Raw genomic sequence first — 21,189 nt, 5'->3', positions numbered from 1 at the left:
CGCAGCCCGGCGGAGGGCAGCTCCGCCAACCGCCTAGCGGTGGCGCGCGGCGCCCGCTTAAGAGGGCGGGAAGGGCGGCGCTGGCTCTCGTGGTGATTGGCAGGCCGGCGTCTGGCAGGGCGGATGCAGATTCTCTGCGACGTGATTGGCTGGGTTGGTCGTGGGGCGGGAAGAGAGGAATACTTAGCTGGGGATTCGCCGCCCAGAAGCGGAAGTCGGCTGCCGGCGTGCTTGAGCCGCGTGTGGAGAGAGAGAGAGAGAGGGAAGGAGGAGCGTTTGTCGCCCTGGCGTCCGTTCGCAGGTGAGCGTTGCCGGGACCTTCCCTGAGGGACTCCCGGCCCCTCAGGCCCAGCGGCGGGGGAATCCGTTGTGAACGTTGGTCGCACCCCTGAGGGGAGACGGAGCGGCGGTCACGCGGCACTCTGGGACCGTGGCCCCGGGAGTCGGGCCCGGTTCGAATCCCGCTCTCGCCTCCTCGAGGGCCACTGGGAGGTTTCAGGTGGACGGCGCAGTAAGGAGGAGGACTTGGGAGTCCGGCCTCTGCCACTCAACTCCCGGGGCCACAGGCGCCCCGCCCCGGTGAACGGGGCCGTTGAAAACTCCCTGACTTGGCTCGTGACTGCATAATACAACCAGAAACTTGTCTGCACCCCTCGTCAGGGTCTGACTGCCGTCGCGCCCGGCCTGGGAGACCCCGGAGCCTCTGCCTCCACCCGCGACCCGTGGAAAGTTGACCCGAGCCACACTTCTCGCTTCACATTTTTCTAGCGAGCACGTTTAAGAAAAAGTAAAAACAAAAAACAAACAAACAAAAAAAAAACACCACAACGGTGAAATTAATGTTTTATCTTTAACCCAGGATAGTCAAGATCTTATGCCCACATACAGGTATAAAAAATACAAATGAGCTTTCTTCCATTCTTTTACTAAGTACCAAGTCTTCGAAATCCCGTGGGTTTTCCGTTGCAGCCACATTTTCTTTCTTGTTTAAAAAACTTTTTTTTTTTTTTTTTTTTTTAAGATTTGTATTTATTTATTCGTGAGAGGCAGAGACACAGGCAGAGGGAGAAGCAGGCTCCCTGTGGGGAGCCCAATAGGGGGATGCTATGCCTGGACCTGGGATCATGACCTGAGCCAAAGGCAGATGATCAGCCACTGAGCCACCCAGGTGCTCTGTGCAGCTGCATTTTCGTCTGAAATAATAAGTCTGGCTTTAGTTTTCATAAAATTGGCAGTTGAAAATGTAGATCCACAGGCCCACGCTGTCTGTTTCCAACATGCTTACAAGTTTTCCAGGAGCTGGACTACATGTCAGGGTTTTCAGTGTAAACGTTAATCAGTTAGAATTCAGTGGTGGGGGGAGGGGGGTGGTGCCTGGGTGGCTCAGTCGGTTAAGCATCTGCCTTCAACTCAGGTCATGATCCTGGAGTTCCAGGATCGAGTCCTGCATCAGGTTCCCTGCTCAGCGGGAGTTTGCTTCTCCCTCTACTCTCATCCCATTCGTGCTCGCTCTTTCTCTTTCTTACTCTCTGTGTCTCTCAAATAAGTCTTAAAAAAAAAAAAATTCAGCAAGTTCTGTGCTGCAGTGGCACCATCTGCATGCAGGTGTTCATAAGCCCCTGTGGCAAGTGGCTGCCGTATTCCTGGAGAGTGTAGGACTGAAACAAATTGGATCACTCTTAAATGTGAGTTTATGAGTTTTCTATTCTTTGGATGGGAATACTGTCAGTATTGTCTTGCAGACTCTACGTGGTATGTTTCTTACTGCCCACTCCTCCCCCTGCCTCCCGCTTCAGTTCAGCCAAACTGTCTTTTGGTTCCTTACAAATCTGACCTGGCATTTCCAGTGCGGAACCCCTACCAGAACCTCTTCTCCCTGCTCTTGGCATGGCTGGTGCCTTCTTGTCATTCAGGTCTACCTGTTCACATGTGCTTTTCTCAGAGAAGCCTTTGCAAGGGTCCCCTGGCCCCAGTTCTGTCTTAGAGTGTAGGCCTGAACAGCACCAATTCAAGCCACTTGCATTTCTTACCTGGCCACCTCTGTGGTGGTGGTATAGTCATAAAGCCTCATGATGCTAGGCACTTTTTTGGGTGGAGGGAGGATATCTACATTTCACATTAAGTTTAAAAAAAATGTTTTGTGGTTAAAAATATTGACAGTTTTTCCTTTGAGGTGATTTGGCTTTAGGAAGATCCCCGTTTATGATTAGCTATGATTTCTTGGCAGCCGTTGGGCATACTTGTGAGTTTTTGTGACTGAAAAAATCTAATTTTCAAGTTATTTCCAAATGTAATTCAACTGTTTATGTGAATACTAAATTTAATGAAGTTGCCATGATGTAATTTTCTAAGTATTTAATTAAATACTTATTCGTTCCAACTTTGTGGTTTTCTTTCTGCGTTGTGGAATCCCCCCCCATGCACCCCTCCCCAACCTTTTTGTACCCCCTGAGAAGCTCATCAGCCACAAGCACTTTGGGTGCTGATGAAGAAAATGGCTCTCTGCCTGTAATGAGTTCTCCATACAGCTGGCTGAATAATCTTCTATTGTAAACCAGATCATGTCATTACCCTGCTTAAAACCTTCAAAGGCTTATCATACTTAGAATGAAACCTAAGATCTTTACTGTGGCTTAGGAGGCCCTGCATGGTGACCTCAGCTGACCTCTCAGGCCTCATCTACCAGTCTTCCCCTTGTCACCACTCTCCAGCCTTCCTGGCCTTATTTACTGTCTTTAACACACCAAGCTGATTCCTGCCCAGGGTTTTGCATTTGCTGTTCCCTCTGCCTGGAATGTGCTGTCTTTAGACAATTGCATGGCTGTCTCATTGTCCCTACTTACGGTTCTACTCAAAAGTCCCCCTCAAGCCTTCCCAGATCACTCTAGTTAAAGCAGCCCTTCCTTAATGACATCACCCTGCTTTATTATCTTAGTAGCATTCAGATCCAGTACTTAAATTGGTTTTAGACTATGCTTCTCTCTCATCATCCCTCAGTAGACTGACAACTGGTTGAGGGCACAGATCTCTGCTGCCTCACATTGACCTCTAAGTGTATTTAAACAAATTAATTTGTATAAAGGGCTTAATATAGTACCTTGAATGTGGAAACAAACTTTTGCACAACAAAATACATTTTTGCCCATTAACCAGCTTAAGGAGTCAAACATTTAGAGATGCAGTTGAAAGGTCTTGTGTAACCCTGCCTCGGTCTTTTCTCCTTTTCCTCAAATGTAATTACAACTCTAGATTTGTTGTTTGTTTTTCTGTGTATATTTGTACGTCTTTATATACATGTGTCCTTAAACAACATGTAGAATTATATATCGTGTTCTTTTTTTTTTGGTTATATATCGTGTTCTACAATCTTATATAAATTTGTGCAAAAAAGAGTTAACATTTTAGGCATGGGACTGCTGTCTTAGAAAGGCCTGTTTGTGAGGTTGGCCTTTCACTGGTCTCGAGGAACTTGGATTTCAGGAGGGTTCCTGTCATCTTTTTTTTTTTTTTTTTTTTAAGATTTTATTTATTTATTCATGGGAGACAGAGAGAGAGAGAGAGAGGCAGAGACACAGGCAGAGGGAGAAGCAGGCTCCATGCAGTGAGCCTGATGTGGGACTCTGATCCCGAGACTCCAGGATCATGCCCTGGGCTGAAGGCAGGCACTAAACCGCTGAGCCACCCAGGGATCCCAGGTTTCTGTCATCTTGTAAATGATAAGAGCACCTCATGGTGCCTAAACTGTACAGTGTGGTTGAATACCTCCTTTCCTTTTGGAGTCTGGAATTTTGGTACTGGACCAGCCCCCCCAAAATACTCTGGGCATTGAGTCTCTAATGAGCTTCCACTAGTGGGCAACAGTTCACACGTGTTATCACAACTTTCCCGTAGGAACTAAGTGCATCCCACATGACTTCACTAGGAGAGGATTCTTGGAATCTTGTGCCTGATTTCCTCTAGACTTTGCACCCTGTACCTTTTTCCTTGGCTGACTTTGCTCTGTACCCTTTCACTGTAAGAAACCATATAGCTGTGTGTCAGCTATTTGCTAAATCCTGTGAGTCCTTGTGAATCATTGAACCCAGGATGATCTTGGGGACACCTGACACAGCATACCGAATATCTACTTACAAGGTGAGACGAGCAAGGCACTTGGGGCCCAAAATTTATGGAGGCGTTCACTCTCGGGGTCACACAAGTGTCCATCCTGTACCTGGTGTACAACCCTGAGGGTGAGTGCCTCCTAAAGTTTAAACTCTACACTGCTTGCTTCACTCTAGTCCCAGCCATTACCTTCTGAAACTTGTTTTTCTTGTCCAATGTAATGCTTTTGCAGTGTATCTACATTTACACATATGTAACTCGAATTCACTTAATTTCACTGCTATAGCCATGCTGTCTGATGTGGTAGCCGTTAGCCACATGTGGCTGTTTAGATTTCAGTTAATCAAAATTAAGTAAAAATTTCAATTCTTTAGTCACTCTGCCACATTTTGTGTATTAGGCACCTGTGACTGGTGGCTACCATATTAGACAGCATGGGCAGAGAACGCTTCATGGTCGCAGAAAGTTTTGTCGGACAGTGTTTTACTTATTTATTTACCTCTTGCTTGATATTTAGGTTGTGTCTAGTTTTCTACTCTCAACAAACAGTGCTTCAGTGGTCACTGTTATATATGTCTCCTTGTGCACACATGCAGGAATTTCCCTAGGGTACATATCTAGGAATTGAGTTGCTTGGTTATGGGGATATCCATCTTACTAGACACTGTGTCTGCTCTTGAAAGTGATTGTTGAAGTTCTTACTCCCACCAGCAGTGTTGCTATTGCTGTGTCCTTATCAACACTTGGTCCTGTCAGATTTTTACATTTTTGTTTTTCTGAAGGGTGTACATGAGTAGGTTTCAGTTAGTATTTTCCTGATTACTGGTGAGGTTGAACTATTTATATCTGTTTATTGACCATTTGTCTTCTGTGAATTACCTCTTCATATCTTCGCCCATTTTCCTGCTGCATTGTCTTCATCTTAACTCGTGCAGTTCTTTTTACACTTTGCCTTTTCATTTGCACGATATCTTTTGATCAGAATTTATTATTACGTTATTGTCATCAGAGTGAGCAGTCTACTTATAGTTTGTAGTTTTTGTGCTTTGCTAAAGAAATCTTAACCCTGGGATGCCTGTCTGGGTGGCTCAGTGGTTGAGTGTCTGCCTTTGACTCAGGGTGTGATTCCCCAAGTCCTGGGATCAAGCTCTGCATTGGGCTATCTGCAGGGAGCCCTGCTTCTCCCTCTCCTTGTGTGTCTGCCTCTCTCTGTGTGTCTCTCATGAATAAATAAATAAGATCTTAAAACAACAAAAAAGAAACCTTAACCCTGAGGTCAATACGATTTCCTACTGTGTTTTCTTCTGGAAGTTTTATGTTTCATATTTAGCTTTTATTTATTTATTTATTTTTAAAATATTTTATTTATTCATGAGAGAGAGAGAGAGGCAGAGACACAGGCAGAGGGAGAAGCAGGCTGTGTGCAAGGAGCCCGATATGGGACTCGATCCCAGATCCCGGGGTCATGCCCTGAGCTGAAGGCAGACACTCAACCACTGAGCCACCCAGGCGTCCCAATAGTTAGCTTTTTAAAAAATCTACCTGGAATTTATTTTTGTTTCTGATGTGAAGTAGGACTGTGATTTAGTTTTTTTCCAGACAGAAACCAGTTGTCCCTGGTTTTTTTATTGAGTAGTTCAGTGGTTTTCAAAATGTGATCCCCTGCGGATTCAGGAGATAAACTATTTTCATAATAATTCTAAAGTGTTACTTGAATTTCTCATGTGCGCTGTGTTGTCCTGTGTCCTACTGGTACAAAAGCAGTGGTTGGGTAAAACTGCTGGTGCCTTAGCAGGAAGCAATGCAGTGTCCCCAAACAGTAGTAGTAGTTGTCATTGTATTCCTCACTGTTGCTACACATTCAGTGTTCAAATAATTTCACTTGAGTGTCCTTGAAGAAGCAGTGAAAAGTAATAACCTGTGTTAAAACAGCCCTGTGAGGAAGTCTAATATTCATTGTGGTGAAATGGGAAGTTTGCATACAGCACTTCTGCTTGCTGAAGAGTGATGGTAGTTGAGGTAATGCACTTGTACAGTTGTTTAAGTTGAAGTGAAATTAGTAACTTTTTTTCATGGAACACCGTTTTACTTGAAAGAATGATAGACTGCAGTTAATCAGGGTATTTGGCAGATGTTTTCTCAGAAATGAAAGAAGTGAGCTGATCACTTCGAGGACAACTGATGGTTTCTTGCCAATTGATAAAATTCGAGCTTTAAAGCCAAATAGTCTTTGGGAAAACTTTTCTTCACCATTAGCCTGACAACTCAATAGTGAAAGATTTTTCTGATGAGATCAGTGGTGATATTAACAAAGAAGATTTAAAAAATATTGTATAGTGAAATGTAGTAATTCAGTAGGTCAGTATTTTCCAATAGACGGTGGGGTTCAGTATAAACCAGTGTGAGAAGTTCACTGATACAGTTTCATATTCCATATTATAACTAACTTGAACATACTACTACTTTTTGAGTTTTGCTATAAGTAACAAAGTAGAATATCTCCAGATAGCTGAAAGGCTATAGCACTTCTCCCTCCTCCAGTTATGTATCTGTTGAGGCTGGATTTTCTTCATGTACTTCAATCAAGACAGCATATTGCAACAGATTGATTGCAGAAGCCTGTGTGAGAATCCAGGTCTCTTTGATTAAGCCAGATAATAGGAGCTTTACAAAATGTACAAGCCATTCTTTTCACTACTTTGGTTTCTTTTTTCTTTTTTTTTTTTTTTAAAGACTTTATTTATTCATGACACAGAGAGACAGGCAGAGAGAAAAGCAGGCTCCATGCAGGGAGTCCGATGTGGGACTTGATCCTGGGTCTCCAGGATCACACACCGGGCTGAAGGCAGTGCTAAACCTCTGGACCACCAGGGCTGCCCCCCTACTTTGTTTTTTGTTGTTTTTTTTTTAATTTTTTCATAAAAAAATTTTAAGAGAGCATGTTTGCGTGTGAGCAGGCTTTGGGGAGGGACGTAGGGAAAGGGAGAGAATCCCGAGCAGATTCTGCACCGAGCACGGCTGACCCCGCGCAAGACTCAGTCCCATGACCCTGAGACCACAACCTGAGCTGAAATCAAGAGTCAGATGCTTTAACCAACTGAGCCACCCAGGTGTACCTCACTACTTTGTTCTTAAAAATGTATAGTTATTCTCACAAGATAGGTTATTTATGTTAACATCTGATGTATTAGCTAATTTAAATATTTAAAATTGCCAGTTTTAATTTCTTTTTTTAAAGATTTTATTTATTTATTTTTAAAATATGTTATTTATTCATAAGATACACATGGAGAGAGAGAGAGAGAGAGAGAGACAGGCAGAGGGAAAAGCAGGCTCCATGCAGGGAGCCCTACATAAGACTCAATCCTGGGTCTCCAGGATCACGCCCTGGGCCAAAGGCCGCGCTAAACCATTTAGCCACCTGGGCTGCCAAAGATTTAATTTATTTTTATTTTTTTTTAAGGATTTTATTTATTTATTCATGAGAGGTTCAGAGAGAGAGAGGCAGAGACACAGAGGGAGAAGCAGGCTCTATGCAGGGAACCCGATGTGGGATTCGATCCGGGTCTCCAGGGTCACGCTGTGGTTGGAAGGTGGCGCTAAACCGCTGGGCCACCGGGGTTGCCCAGATTTCATTTATTTATTCATGAGAGGCACAGAGAGGCAGAGAGAGAGGTAGAGACACAGACAGAGGGAGAAGCAGTCTCCGTGCAGGGAGCCCTATTCAGGACTTGATCTCGGGACTCCAGGATCATGCCCTGAGCCCAAGGCAGACACTTAACCACTGAGCCACCCAGGCGTTCCACCAGTTTTAATTTCTAATTTAGTAAATATACATAGATAAAATCCCTGTCCCTTTGAACAGCTCTTTAGAGTCCTCATTAATTTTTTTAAGAGTTAATTTTTTTCTTTTTTTTTTTTTTTTTAAGATTTTATTTATTTATTCATGAGAGACAGAGGCAGAGACATAGTCAGAGGGAGAGGCAGGCACCCTGTGGGAAGCCTGATGTGGGACTTGATCCCAGAATGCCAGGATCACAGCCTGTGCTCAACCACTGAGCCATCCAGGTGCCCCTTTTTGCTTGTTTGTTTTTTGTTGTTGTTGTTTTTTTTTAAAGAGCAATTTCAAGTTCACAGGAAAACTGAGAGTAAGGTACAGAGCTTTTCCATATGCCCCCTGCCCTGCCTTCCCTCATGTGTAGTCTCCCCTACCAGTTGACATCCCCCACTGGAGTGGTCTATTTGTTATAGTTGATGAACCTACATCATTATCACCCAAAGTCCCTGTAGTTTACATTAGGGTTCACTCTTAGTGTTGTACACTCTATGGATTTGGATAAATGGATGACAGACGACCATCATTATAGTCTTTTTTTTTTTTTTTTAAGATTTTATTTATTCATGAGACAGAGAGAGAGAGAGGGGCAGAGACACAGGCAGAGGGAGAAGCAGGCTCCATGCAGGGAGCCCAACGTGGGACTCGATCCCGGGACTCCAGGATCAGGCCCTGGGCTGAACGTGGCGCTAAACCGCTGAGCCACCTGGGCTGCCCTCATTATAGTCTTGAGTGTTTTTCCTGTCCCCCCAAATCCTCTGTGCACTACCTAGTCACCCCAAACACTGCCCATTAAATTTAAGAGGGTAAAGGAATACCAAGACCAAAACTCTTGAGAGCCTTTGGATGAATCCATCCTTAGCCTAGTGATTTGTAACCTCTGTCTAGAGCAAGTTTCCATCCAGTCACAGGTCTCTTCTGTGGGCTTGTCTCTTCCTATACCAACACCACATTTTCTTTTTCTTTTTTTTTTTTTAAAGGATTTTATTTATTTATTTGCAGAGACACAGGCAGAGGGAGAAGCAGGCTCCATGCAGGGAGCCCGATGTGGGACTCGATCCCTGGTCTCCAGGATCATGCCCTGGGCTGACGGCCGCGCTAAACCACTGAGCCACCAGGGCTGCCTAATAACACCACATTTTCTTAAATATTACCACATTAGAACCAATCTTTGTAAGGCTAGTTCTAACACCTGGTGCTTTTTTTCAGAGGTATCAGTTATTCTTGGTTTTTGTTATTCCACAGAAAGTAGGACACACAAATACTTCTATCTATTACAACAATACTATATGGGGGACGCCTGGGTGGCTCAGTCAGTTAAGCTTCTGACTCTTGATTTCAGGTCATGATCTCAGGTTGGGAAATTGAGACCTGTGTTAGACTCCGTGCTCAGCACAGTCTAAGATTCTCCCTCTGCCCCCCTCCCATTCTCTCTTTAAAAATAAATAAGTAAAAATAAAGTGATAGGCTTAAAGAAATCTTTTTAAAATAGAGAATTGCAAGAGAGTAAAAGTTATCCACTGTTAATATTCTGATGTGTAGCTTTATATTCTGCATATTCTATGTGTGTGTGTGTATATGCACATATGTAATGTTCACCTTAAAAATAAAACTACCAGTTTTAGCAGCAAAAGTGGGTTTAAGAGAATTGCATTTTGGAACTTGCAAGCTGTGACAAAACCGTAACCAGAGGCAATTCTAGAGAACAAAGGAGAGGTATACTCTTTTATAGAGAAAAGGAAATTGGAAAGGCTGTTAAACCAAAGTCCGTTGGAGTGAACTGGGAACTTCAGGTACGGTGGCTTTTTATTGGCTGAGTTGTCTGTCTCTCTTGGGCTGCTGTGCAGTGGCGAGAGTTGTTGGGGAAAGGGGGAGAAAAATCTTCCTCCTGCTGGGGGAGTAAAGTAGCATTCACTTGCAAGGTGTCTCTCTTCCTCTTGGGTCTGCAAAGGACTACTAGTGTTGGGGTATGCGAGCTCCCCCTTCTGGCCTCTTGACTCCATTTTAAGTGAGGTTTCACTTTATTACTTCCACAATATGCACACATACATAGGCAACATGCACACATATGCAAACAGTGTTCTATGACAGTATATACACTTTTTTGCATATATGTCATTTTAAAAAGGTGGGGTCATACTTTACCTTGTCTTTATGGTCTAACATTTTGCACAGTCTTTTTATGAATATGTTTCCATGTCATTTAATGTTCTTCTGCATCATTGTTTTTATTTTTTATATATTTTTAAGATTTTATTTATTGGGCAGCCTGGGTGGCTCAGCGGTTTAGCGCCGCCTTCAGGCCAGAGCATGATCCTGGAGACCTAGGATCAAGTCCTGCATCAGGTTCCCTGCATGGAGCCTGCCTGTGTCTCTGCCTCTCTCTATCTCTCTCTCTCTGTATCTCATGAATAAATAAAATCTCTCTATCTCTCTCTCTCTGTATCTCATGAATAAATAAAATCTTTAAAAAAAAAAAGTTTGTTTTTTTTTTAATTAATTAATTTATTTATTTATGATAGTCACACAGAGAGAGAGAGAGAGGCAGAGACACAGGCAGAGGGAGAAACAGGCTCCATGCACCGGGAGCCCGACGTGGGATTCGATCCAGGGTCTCCTGGATCGCACCCTGGGCCAAAGGCAGGCGCCAAACCGCTGCGCCACCCAGGGATCCCCCCAAAAAAAGGTTTTATTTATTTATTCATGAGAGACACAGAGACAGAGAGAGGCAGAGACACAGGCAGAGGGAGAAGCAGGCTCCGTGCAGGGAGCCCGATGTGGGACTTGATCCCGGGTCTCCAGGATCACCCCTGGACTGAAGGCGGCGCTAAACCACTGAGCCACCCAGACTGCGCTGCGTCATTGTTTTTAATGGCTACATGCATTCTGTTGATGTGTGCATGATTTGTGTAATGATTTTCTATGCTGAAATTTTATTCATTGTGTTTCACTTGCAGAAGCCTGATCACAGTGAACCTTCTTGCTTATAAGTCATCATGTGCATGTGTGATTCCTTAGGAATGATTCCCAGGAGAGGACTGGTTGGAATACAATGAGGGCTTCAGGTGTGAGAGGGTGGGATCACTTAGATGGAGGTGGAGGGCTGTGGGAGACAAGGGGCAGGACAGATAGAAAAGAGTAGCAGTTGCAAGGGTTTTGGTAGGAGAATCCTAATGAAGTGAACATGATATAAATGGGGGAGGAAGAACCCAGCAGGGGCCTATCATCACTGCTGGTTTCCATGACTGGTTTGAAGGGGTAAGAGAAGAGCAAAATAAGCTGGTGGATATTGTGGGGATGGAGGACTAACCTCAGCCTGGCTCCCCCAGACCTTCCCAGGAGTTTGTGGCAGGGAGGAGGTTTTCTAAAGGACAGAGGTCCCCAGTGCCTTTAGTCTTTTGAGAGTCTAAAGAAAATCTTCTGGGGCACCTGGGTGGCTTAGTGGTTGAGCATCTGCCTTTGGCTCAGGTCATGATCTGGGGTCCTGGGATCAAGTCCTGCATCAGGCTCCCCACAGATTGCCTGCTTCTCCCTCTGCCTATGTCTCTGCCTCTCTGTGTCTCATGAATGAATGAATGAATGAATGAATAAATAAATAAAAGCTTTTTTAAAAAAAATAAAACGAATCTTCTGTTATGCATTAAGGCCTTCCCACTCTGAACAGTCCTACTACTAGCTGCATGGGGACTGTTGGGGTGTGGCATGGTTAGTGGGCATCTCCTTTGGTGTGGGGAGCCAGATTGTCAGCCTCCTTTATTGTGTGCCGCGTGGGATGGGTGAACAGTGATGGGGAATGGGCAATTGCAGCTGAATACAGACATCCCTAGAAGCAACCCCTGGGATCAGAAGACCAGGATGGAGGCCTGGCTCAGCACTCTCATTAGCTGAGTGAATGTGTGGACATTCTCTAACCTTTCTGAGTTTCAGCTTTTACAGCCATAAAATGGGGCTAACACTGCCTCGTCGCATCATTGAAAGGATTAAATTGGGGCATGGAAAGCATCTACAAGATGCAGATCCTTTGAACTGCTTAGTAATTTTGTTGAGGAAGTCAGTTAGTTGCTCTAACTTCAGTTTCCTCATTTGATAAATAGGGATAATAATACATACCTTGTGATAATTAAATGAGATGAAATGTAGGAAAGAACTTTAAGTGATTAATCTCATGTTACTGTTCCTGGGCACATGCAAGTGATTGCCCCAGGTATGTACGTGTGCCACTAGCAACCACCCAAGGGTCCTAGGCATCCGACACAACAGATTTAGATTGTGCTAGCAGAGAAGGACGTGTGCAGTGCTGGCGAGAGTAAAGGATATAGAGGTCATGTTGTAGAATCTCATACAGAGATTTGATTTCAAAATCAGAGCATGAAAGACACCTGGGTGACTCAACAGTTTAGCACCTGCCTTCCACCTAGGGTATGATCCTGGAGACCCAGGATCGAGTCCCACATTGGGCTCCCTGCTTGGAGCCTGCTTCTCCCCTCTGCCCATGTCTCTGCCTCTGTCTCTCTGTGTGTCTCTCATAAAAAAATAAATAAAATCTTTAAGAAAAATTAGAGCATGAAGTTAAAAATCATATATAGTTAAATTTATTATCCTTTGAAGTCCCCAAAACTTGCCCACAGAGTATCTCTCAGTAAGTCCAGAGAATCAGCTTCTCTTCCAGCATAGGAACAGGTTGCCTTTTCTTGGGTTGGGTACCAGCTAAAATATTGAACTTAGGTTTCAGGACTATGCTAAATTAAACCTTAGCACTGCACTGTGAGGGGCACATTGGAACTGAGAGCAGTGGAGGAAGTGGCAGATTCATAGTTCCCATCATTTGTAACTCCTGTTTCAGACTCATTCTGGGTCTTCTGCTCATTTCATATTTTCATCCTTTAACAAATACTTATTGATCACTTACTATGTGTCTGATGCTGTGCTGGACACTGGGGAACAGTAGTGAAAAAAAACATTCTATATTACAGTCTAGTCGGGAAGGCAGATAATAAAAAAGCCAAAAATTCCTTAGTTTGCTAGATAGGAGTGCTATGGGAGACAAAGCAAGATGTGTGGGGTAGAGAATTCTGGAGGGGCCAATTGCAATTTAAATGGAGGGGCCTGGGAAGCTCTGATTTTCATAAGCCCTGCAGAAGAATAAATGAACGCTATGGAATGGTCAGTGCAAAGGCTCTGAGGCAGGTGCTGTTGCATGTTTGTGTATAGTGAGGAACCCACTGTGGCTAGAGTAGAGGGAAGGAGGAGAGCCATGGGGATGAGATTGATGTAGAGTGTTATAGGTCATTGTAGGCTGTTGGGCTGACCTTGGCCTTTGGGCAAGAGGGGAGTATATTGGAGAGTTTTGAGTAGAGGAAGGACAAGATATTTATCAAGATCATTCCGAATCTGTTTTGAGAAAAGCCTGAAAGACAAAGGGAACTAACTAGTTGGGGACTGTTGCAGCGGTCTTGGTGAGACAACAGTGGCTTGAACCAAGGTGGTAAGAACTAGTTTACTATGGATATTTTTTGAGTTAGAACTACTGTTGCATTCACTGTCGGATTAGATGGGGGTTGAACAATGATATAAGTACAAGGGAACCTCAGGGTTTTATTCTGGAATCATCAGATAGACTTGCCATTAATTGAGGTTAGGGAGCTTATGGGAGGAGCTGGGGGGACAGGTTTGGACAGGTTAAGTTTGAAGTCCTACCAGACACCCAGGGGGAGATGTGGAGTGGGTAGTTGATATGTATGAATTTGGAACTTGAGGGTAGAACGTTCAGGCTGGAGCTATTTGGGAGTCATCAGTTTATAGTTATTTAAAACCATGCTGCAAAAAATAAATAAAAGAAATAAAACCATGCTGCAAGGCTGAGATCTCCCAGGGAGTGAGTCTAGGTAGCTGGGCTCACCAGTGTTGAGAAGTGGAGAGATGAGAAGGAAGCCAGCTGCAGAGACTGGGAAGGAGTGGCTGGAGAAGTGGAAAGATAATTAGGAGAATATGGCATTCAGGATGCAGATGTTGAAGGCAGAGAAGCATGGAGAGAGATGCTTACACTGTTTGAGTAGTCATTCCTCTCTCTCAGCACTGGCAGCTATATTTGAGAATGTGAAATACACATGATGCAGTTCCACCTTGTCATGTTTGAAAATGTACCATTCTAGCCGCGTGTGGGAGTCAGGGAGTTGGAATGAGACAGGCACAGCATACAGTTACTGTGCTGTGCTCTGCTCTAAATACAGCTTGAAGGGCTTCTCTGAGACTCGACATGACAGTGGCCTGGCCCAGGGAGACTTGGGCATGCATGTAGGCACGGTAAGCCAGTTTCCTCATCTAGAAAATGGATATCTCATAACCTCCATCCTAGAACATTTATGAGAATTCAAAGAGAAACTGCACCTGAAGTGCTCAGCCAGGCCTAGAAACTTATAAAGCTCTCTGCAAACATTAACGATTCTGTGATTCATCAGGCCTCTGCCATGGTTCAAAATGCTGCAGTGCAGGTTCCTTGCTATGTCAGCTTCATGGGGATACTTCGAGCAGGTCCACTCACCCATTTCTTACCCCCCAGTGAGTCACACCACTCTTGTTATTCCAAGAAATCTTAATTTCTTTATTGTTTGATTTTTTTTTTGACTCAACAATTTTTTTAAAACTTTGTTTTTTTCTGAAACGTTCTTGTTATGAGCCTTTTGTTTTGTTCTCGTTAAATGCACTCGACCCAAAATTGGTTTGGCATATCGAAAAGGAGACCAAGGAGGGACTGGGGGGCATGGGAGAGAGGGGAGGAGGCCCAAATGGACACAGAGAAATCGCGGGTGAAAGAAGAGGAACACAGTGAGAAAAACACAGGGAAAGAGGTGGAGACAGAAAGGGAAGGCAAGGGAAACCAAACAAAAACACCCCCCCCCCCAAAAAAAAAAGACTGAGAAAAATATTAGATTTAAAAGCAAATGAATTCAGGAGCCCAAGGAAGGGAGTAGGAGAGGAAACCAAGACCCTTCCTTCTCTATACCGTCCCAGCTGGGGTGGGGTGTCAAGGCACCAGGTCTGGTCGGGGTGAGGGGACACCTGGGCTCTTGGGGTGGCTTTGCACTAGGCTGCAGTGGTGTCCAACCCCACCAGGGGGCCCTGCCATGCAGCTTTGAGGCCTGGGAATCCACCTTGGTGATTTTGGCCAGAATGGGAACCTAGGGACCTGCCCCACCCTCTCTCCCTTTGATTGTCAGTGTCTGGAGAGATAGGAGGGCTGGTCAGGGACAAGGAAGCAGATTCCTCGGATGCCTCCAGTCCCCCCAGAGAACTCTCCCACCAAGCCTGCTCTCCTTGCCCTTTTGCTGGTGTCAGAGGCAGCCTCTGGCTCTACCTGGACTATGCCGGGCCAACTCCATCGTCCCTCCTCTCGCCAGCTCTTCACAGACCCCTGGCTGCCTCTTCCTACAGTGGAGTTCCTGGTCTAGTGACGCCAAGGAAGGCCACAGAATTCTGAGCAAGACTCCCTGTCCTTGTTTCTCTTCCCCATCCAGACTAACCCATGGTCTTCAGCTGAAAGAGGTTAAGCCTTCCTACTTGAAAAAGCCAGAGATGGGACCCCACCCTGCCTTCTCCCCACACCTGTCTCCCTACATGGGACAAACCACCATCTTTGGTCTGACCCCTTCTCCCCTAACTGATGGGGACAAGCCAGCCCCAGCTCCCTAGAAGGGAGGGGCTTTCTAGCAGCAAAAAGGGTTCCTCCAGCCACCTACCTGTCCCTTCCCCCCAGTTCCTCCCTAGAGCCCGCCCCCCTTAACCCAAAGAAGTTTATGGCAGCAGCAGGCTGAGACCCGAAGATGTTTGAAAACTCATGGCACTTGTGAGAAAAGAGGGAGGGGCAAAAGAGACAAGAAGGGGTCAGAGTAGAGGTGGACAGCCACCCCTGGGAGAATGGCAATGGCAGGGCTGGGCTACTGTGGCAATGGGACTACCCTACTCTCAAAGAGCTGGAGGGTGGGGTGGGAAGCCAGGGTGAGAGGCTGGAGAGGTGGGTGCTGGAAGAGGTACTCAGGAGACATCCCCAGCCCAGAGCTTCCGGAGTCTAAGGTTTGGGGTAGAGCCCCCGGTACAAGGGTATCCTGACTGCAGGCCCTGGTACCTGGCTTTGCCTCCCCCACAGGAGGGTGTAGGGTAGGGAAGGTGATCACTCACCTTTGGGGGCCCCCTGCCCAAAGAGAGACAACTTCACCACCTCCCGCCTCCCCGTCACAACCACCACATGCTGCCTTCACTTCCCTTTCCCCATCACCTGCTCTAGGTGGGGAGTCCCTTCTTCCTCAGCCCAGAGTCCCAGAAGCAATATACAAGAAGCAGGAACTCAAAGGAACAGCGCAGCCATCTTGGCAAAAGCATCTTTGGGTGTGAGGGTGCCTCCCCTGGGCCAGTGGGGAGGGGAGGGGGGAGACAGGCCCCAGTCCTGGGGCAGGCAGTGAGGTACGCGCCCCAGGAGGGCTGACTGATGCCAGGGAACAGGCGGAGCAGGGAAAGAGGCGACAGAAACGGTGCCGGGAAGGAAACAGGTTCTTTGTTTCGCTGTTGCTTCTAGATTTTGTTTTCTGTCTCTGGACTGTAAAAAGCTGCTCTGGCGGCCCGCCCACCCCGGCTGGGGATGCACACAAACACAGAGAAGTCCTGGCTGCCAGGGCCCAGCGGCGCCACTCTGCTCCGGAGAAAGCCCCGAGCTGGCTGGCCACAGGCTCCCGGTGGCTTCAAGTGATGAGATTTTCTTTCTTTCTTTTTTTTTTTTTTTTGTCTTTTTTTTTTCTTTTCCATTTCGTTGAAATATTTACAGCAATGGGGGAGGAGGAGGAGAAGAGAGGAAGGGGTAAGATGGCCCCCTAGGGAAAGATCCAAGCCCAGGACCCACTCCCCAGGGATATCCAGACCCAAAATCTGCTCCCCAGATAGCCGAGCCCACAGGACTGGGAACTGCCCAGATATGGCCACCCCTGTGGGCTGGGGGCCCTGTGGGGAGTTGTGCTTCATCAGGAGTCACCCCAAGGGAGGGGGTCACTGGGTGCACTTGAGGAGGCTGATGGGCAGGCTTGCTAGGGAGGCAAGGAGGAAGAGCAGAGGGAAGGAGCTTCAAAGAAAGTTCCACCTTTAAACCAGCAGCCACAACCGCCCATTCCTCTTGCCCTGGGGCTTTCTCTTGGGCCAGAGGCCCCAGTCTCCAGGAGCAGGGAACTGTCTTCCAGGAGGACCTGTCTGTCTGCTCCCACTGCTCCTTCCTGTTGTAGCTGGCAGCACTTCCAGCTGCAGAGAGAGGAGCAGCTGACAGGTTCCACTCAGTAGGGCCCTTGGCCCAGGGAAACCAAAGCCCTCATTTCCCTCCAGGGGTCAGGAAAGTGGGGGAGAGGGGGGTAAGTAAAGAGTGGGCTGCACCCATCCAATTTCTCCTTCCTTACTCCCTTGGGGGACCTCTTGGCTTCTCCTTACTGCACTTCCCCCCAAATCGAGCTGGTGCATGTGGCTGGTAGGAAACCCTGTCTGTGAACCCTGCACCACAGGCCCCCACGGCAGAGCTCCTGAGGGGCCTAGAGGGCCCACGGCTGACGGGCACCTGGAGAGAGTGGCCCACCAGCCACTGCTTCCATGAGTCTCCCTCTCCCACCAGAGCCCCACCCAGGGTTCCCTCCCCGGCCTGGGCCACCAGCCCCTGGTCCATGAGGTCCCTCAGAGACTGGTGACCAGCTGCATCTGCCCATCCCCATCGGGCCCTGGCCCCTCAAGGCCCGGGGCCGCCAGGTAGCCCTCGTGGCTGGGCCGCCGCACCTGATAGTAGCCCTGCAGGGGGTTCCGGGCCACTAGGGCTGGTGGGCGCGAGGTGTAGTAGATTTCAGGGGGGCCTGGGGGTGCAGGTGGGGGTGGGGGCAGGGCCTCACTGGGCCCCTCGGGGCTGCTGTCCGGGTAGGAGGGCGAGTCCCGCAGGTTGGCCCCGCTGGCGTAGAGGGAGTCCCGGCCTGGAGGGGAGGAGAGGGGCCGGCTAGTGGCCCCATCCTCCGCAGTGCAGCTCTCCGACTCATCCAGATCACTCTGGTACAGCACCGACTGGGCCCGGGGCAGCAGCAGCGGCTCCTCCAGGGCCTTGTAGAGAAGTTCGATCTCTGCCCGGTCAGCACCCCCGGGCCCGCCTGCTTCTTCCTCCCCACCGCCCCCTGGCACAGGTGGCACAGGGGGTTCGGGTGGTGGGGGGCCCTTGGCCCCACTGCTGCTGCCCCGCAGGTTGTTGTGTACCAGCTCTGAGATGATCATCTTCTCGAAAGCAGCAGCATCGGCCAGGTTCCGGCCTCGGGGTGGCTCAGAGGCTCCGTCCCCTGGAGGGAAATCTCCACTTCGCAAGGAGTAACTGTTGTTGAAGTTGCCGTTGAGGGGCAATGTGTCCATGCCGCAGGCTTCCCGGCCTCCTAGAGGGTGCTCTGCCGACAAAAGAGGGCTGGCTCAGGAGGAGGCTGGGAAGCCACAAGGGCATGGGCACGGGCACATGGGAGAGGGGGTGCCTGCTTCCCCCAGGGCTGGGATCTCCTATTCCCATTCTTCCTCACTGGCATTGGGGATACCAGCCCAATATCAAGTTGGTGGAATGGGGGTGGGAAGTGGGGACACACACCAGTTCCCCCTAGGTCTCCTCTCAGCTGGGAGGCTCAGAATCTCAGCAGTGAGGAGGCCTAGTGACCAGGTTCCATTTCCTGTGCTCTGACCCTCACCTTCATTGCCTACCTGAGGGCCAAACATAACCCCCTCTAGCTGTATGGGGGGCGGGGGGTTGGGAGGAGGGGGCACCTGAATTCTGCCTCGGAAATATTACCCGCAAGTCACACTTACTGGGTTCCCGGTAGCTCCCTGTTGGTGCAGGCCAGGAGGGAAGAGAGAGAAAGTGAGAGTGTGCTTGGAAAGTCAAGCCCAGTTTCCAATTCAGGAAGTAATAGGATGCCCCAAGCAGAGACTGTCAGGATGCAGACCCCACCACACTCCCTGACCCGGGCTGTTGTCATCTTCCTGTACCAGAGTGCGCTTACCTGGGGAGTTGAAGACAGGGGGCGAAGAGGGATTGAAGCCCACTGACTCGGCGATGAGGGTGTTGTAGGGGCTGGTACCCCCACGGGGCTGCAGCACGGGGTTGGTCAGCAGGTGGTTCCCCATGGTACCTGTCCAGAACATCAGGGGTCACAAAGTGGCCCAGAGACACTGGCCCAGGAATCCTGAGGGATAGAGCCAAGAGCAAAGGGACGTGATCTCACCTCGGTTCAGAGTGGGGGTGCTGTTGATGTCACCTGCCATGAAGGAGGACTCCGTCTGTTTCCTCACGGTGTCGTTCCACATCCTCCGGATTCGGCTCTGGAGACACAGCCTGGATGTGAGCCCCCCACCCCTGGGCTGCCCACCCTCCAGGATCTTTCTGAGACCTGGGCTGGGCCTGGCTGAGCGCTGCCCTGTCTCCTAGGCCCTGGGATCCAGTACTCAGCCCCAGGGAGCCCTGCTCCGTGCCCTGGCCCCTGCCTAGGTACCTGGGTCCCCGTGTAGTAGCGGGTGTTGCTCCGCATGGCTGAGGTCTTGAGTGAGCCGTGAGCGCCCCCGGGTGGGGAGCGGATGCAGCAGTAGGAGTGACGCAGGCACTTGCTGTACTCCTTGTGCACCTGGGGGAGGAGGAGGACAGGCAGCTGGCAGTGGGTGCCCCTGCAAGCCTCAGAAACGTTTCCTGTTTCACAACAGCCAGCCGGTCAGGCAGGCACTCTGCTTGCTCAGGCCCATCCCCCTTTCTCTACATCCATGTCACTTTCTTGTCCATTCACTCAACAGGTCTTTAATGAGCATCTGCTATGTGCCAGGCATAGTTAAGGCCCCAGGGACGATACAGAACAAGTCATTCACACAGCCCTACCTCTGAGAACTAATTTTGGTAAAGATGTGTAGATACAAACAAGATCCCATTGTGTAGGTCTGATGCTGTCAGGTGCTGTGCAGACCAATGTGGCCAGGAATGGGGTTAGGCAGTGTTGGTGGGTGGGGATGTGTGTGTGTCTGGGGGTGGGGTTGTGATCTTAAATAGACCGGGAAGCCTCATTGAGGAAACATCTCGGCAAAGATCTGAAGTAAATAGGATAGGAGACCTTGTAGAGAGAGGAGCAGGAATATGCCCTGAGGATGGTCTTATCTAGTTGTTCGAGAGAAAGCAGAGCTCTCCTCTGCTTTGGCTGAAGGGGAGAAAGGGAAGTGGGGCCTGGGTAGGGTTGTGTGAGCTTGTGGGCTCCAGTAAGGAGGCTAAAAAGGAAACTTTATCACCATAAAACTTACAGTTTATCTCGTTAACTATTGAAGTGGAAGCCTTCTGTCTGGGTGATACTCAGTTCTCTCCTTCCCACACACCTGACTGGTGCCCCCATATCATAGGTGGGTGGGTGGGGGGTTGGTCCTCTGCTACCACAACCCTGCTCTCCCAGCTCCCCAAATCCTCCCTGCTTTCTGGCTTCCCCAGGTTGTCATATCTTGCTCTTTTCCAGAACCCTCTTTACCCCTGCTTAAGTCCTCCCTGACTCCAAGCTCGTGCTCCCCTCACAGCAGACAGACTCCACTGCAGAAGGCAGGCACTTGGACCCCTTTCCTGACCTCACCTTCTTTTGTAAGGCGCAGTGAAAGACAAAGATGAAGACCCCCTGGAAGGCGTTGAAAGTAGTGAAGAGATAGGCCATGACCACGGACTCCTTATTGATGAAGAGCAGGCCAAAAGCCCAGGTGAGGCCCAGGAGGAAAAGCAGCGCAATGGCCCCCAAGGCCCAGGATCTGGGGAGGGGAGAGAGGACAGGGATGTCAAAGTCCCTGCCAGTGGACAAACCTCTCTGCCCTGCTGTGTCCCTCTTCAGAGGGGTCTGGATGCTGTTGGCAAAGAAACAGGCCTTGGGCAGATCACCTACAGTGGTACTTTGACCCAGCCTGGGCCTGAGGTTGGGGTTTGGGGTTTTGCAAAGGTCAGTCATTTGCCTTCAGCCTTGGGCCGAATTTCCAGATCCTTAAACTACCTTTTGCTGCTCATTTCTCTTTAAATTGCACTGAATTGGACTTACCTTTTTAACTTGGCCTCACCCTAAGCAGTTATGTCCCCCAAAGCACAGATTGGATATGTTAATATGTTTTCTAATACTTGTTAAGTACATGAACAAGCACAATAAAAACACATTTGTCCTTAAAAATCATCTTGTGGTACTGGAGGTGAGTGCATCACATTTTAG

At 48.2% G+C, this 21,189-nt stretch overlaps 1 protein-coding gene and 1 long non-coding RNA gene across 8 annotated transcripts in view; one reads left to right on the top strand and one right to left on the bottom strand.

Annotated features, from left to right (window-relative positions):
- Positions 1-9: 9 nt before the first annotated feature.
- On the top strand, positions 10-21,150 carry LOC140610684 (uncharacterized). Its single transcript, XR_012012243.1, has 2 exons — positions 10-301; positions 20,588-21,150. It is a non-coding gene; the product is annotated as an uncharacterized lncRNA (long non-coding RNA).
- ADGRL1 (adhesion G protein-coupled receptor L1) overlaps positions 14,520-21,189 on the bottom strand; it is a 65,498-nt gene continuing 58,828 nt past the window's right edge. For 5 of the 7 annotated variants that reach the window (XM_072787004.1, XM_072787003.1, XM_072787005.1 and 2 more), the window contains 6 exons: positions 20,575-20,743; positions 19,471-19,599; positions 19,204-19,300; positions 18,982-19,110; positions 18,788-18,805; positions 14,520-18,381 (listed from right to left, as the gene is read on the bottom strand). In XM_072787004.1, coding sequence (XP_072643105.1) covers positions 17,639-18,381; positions 18,788-18,805; positions 18,982-19,110; positions 19,204-19,300; positions 19,471-19,599; positions 20,575-20,743 — 1,285 coding nt within the window. In that variant the 3' untranslated portion in view covers positions 14,520-17,638. The remainder of the gene's footprint in view (positions 18,382-18,787; positions 18,806-18,981; positions 19,111-19,203; positions 19,301-19,470; positions 19,600-20,574; positions 20,744-21,189) is intronic. The other 2 variants (XM_072787007.1, XM_072787009.1) reach the window with 1 other exon arrangement.

The sequence above is a fragment of the Canis lupus genome, chromosome 19 (genome assembly GCF_048164855.1).
Source record: "Canis lupus baileyi chromosome 19, mCanLup2.hap1, whole genome shotgun sequence".
Taxonomy (NCBI): domain Eukaryota; kingdom Metazoa; phylum Chordata; class Mammalia; order Carnivora; family Canidae; genus Canis; species Canis lupus.
This window is presented reverse-complemented; position numbering and strand designations above follow the sequence as displayed.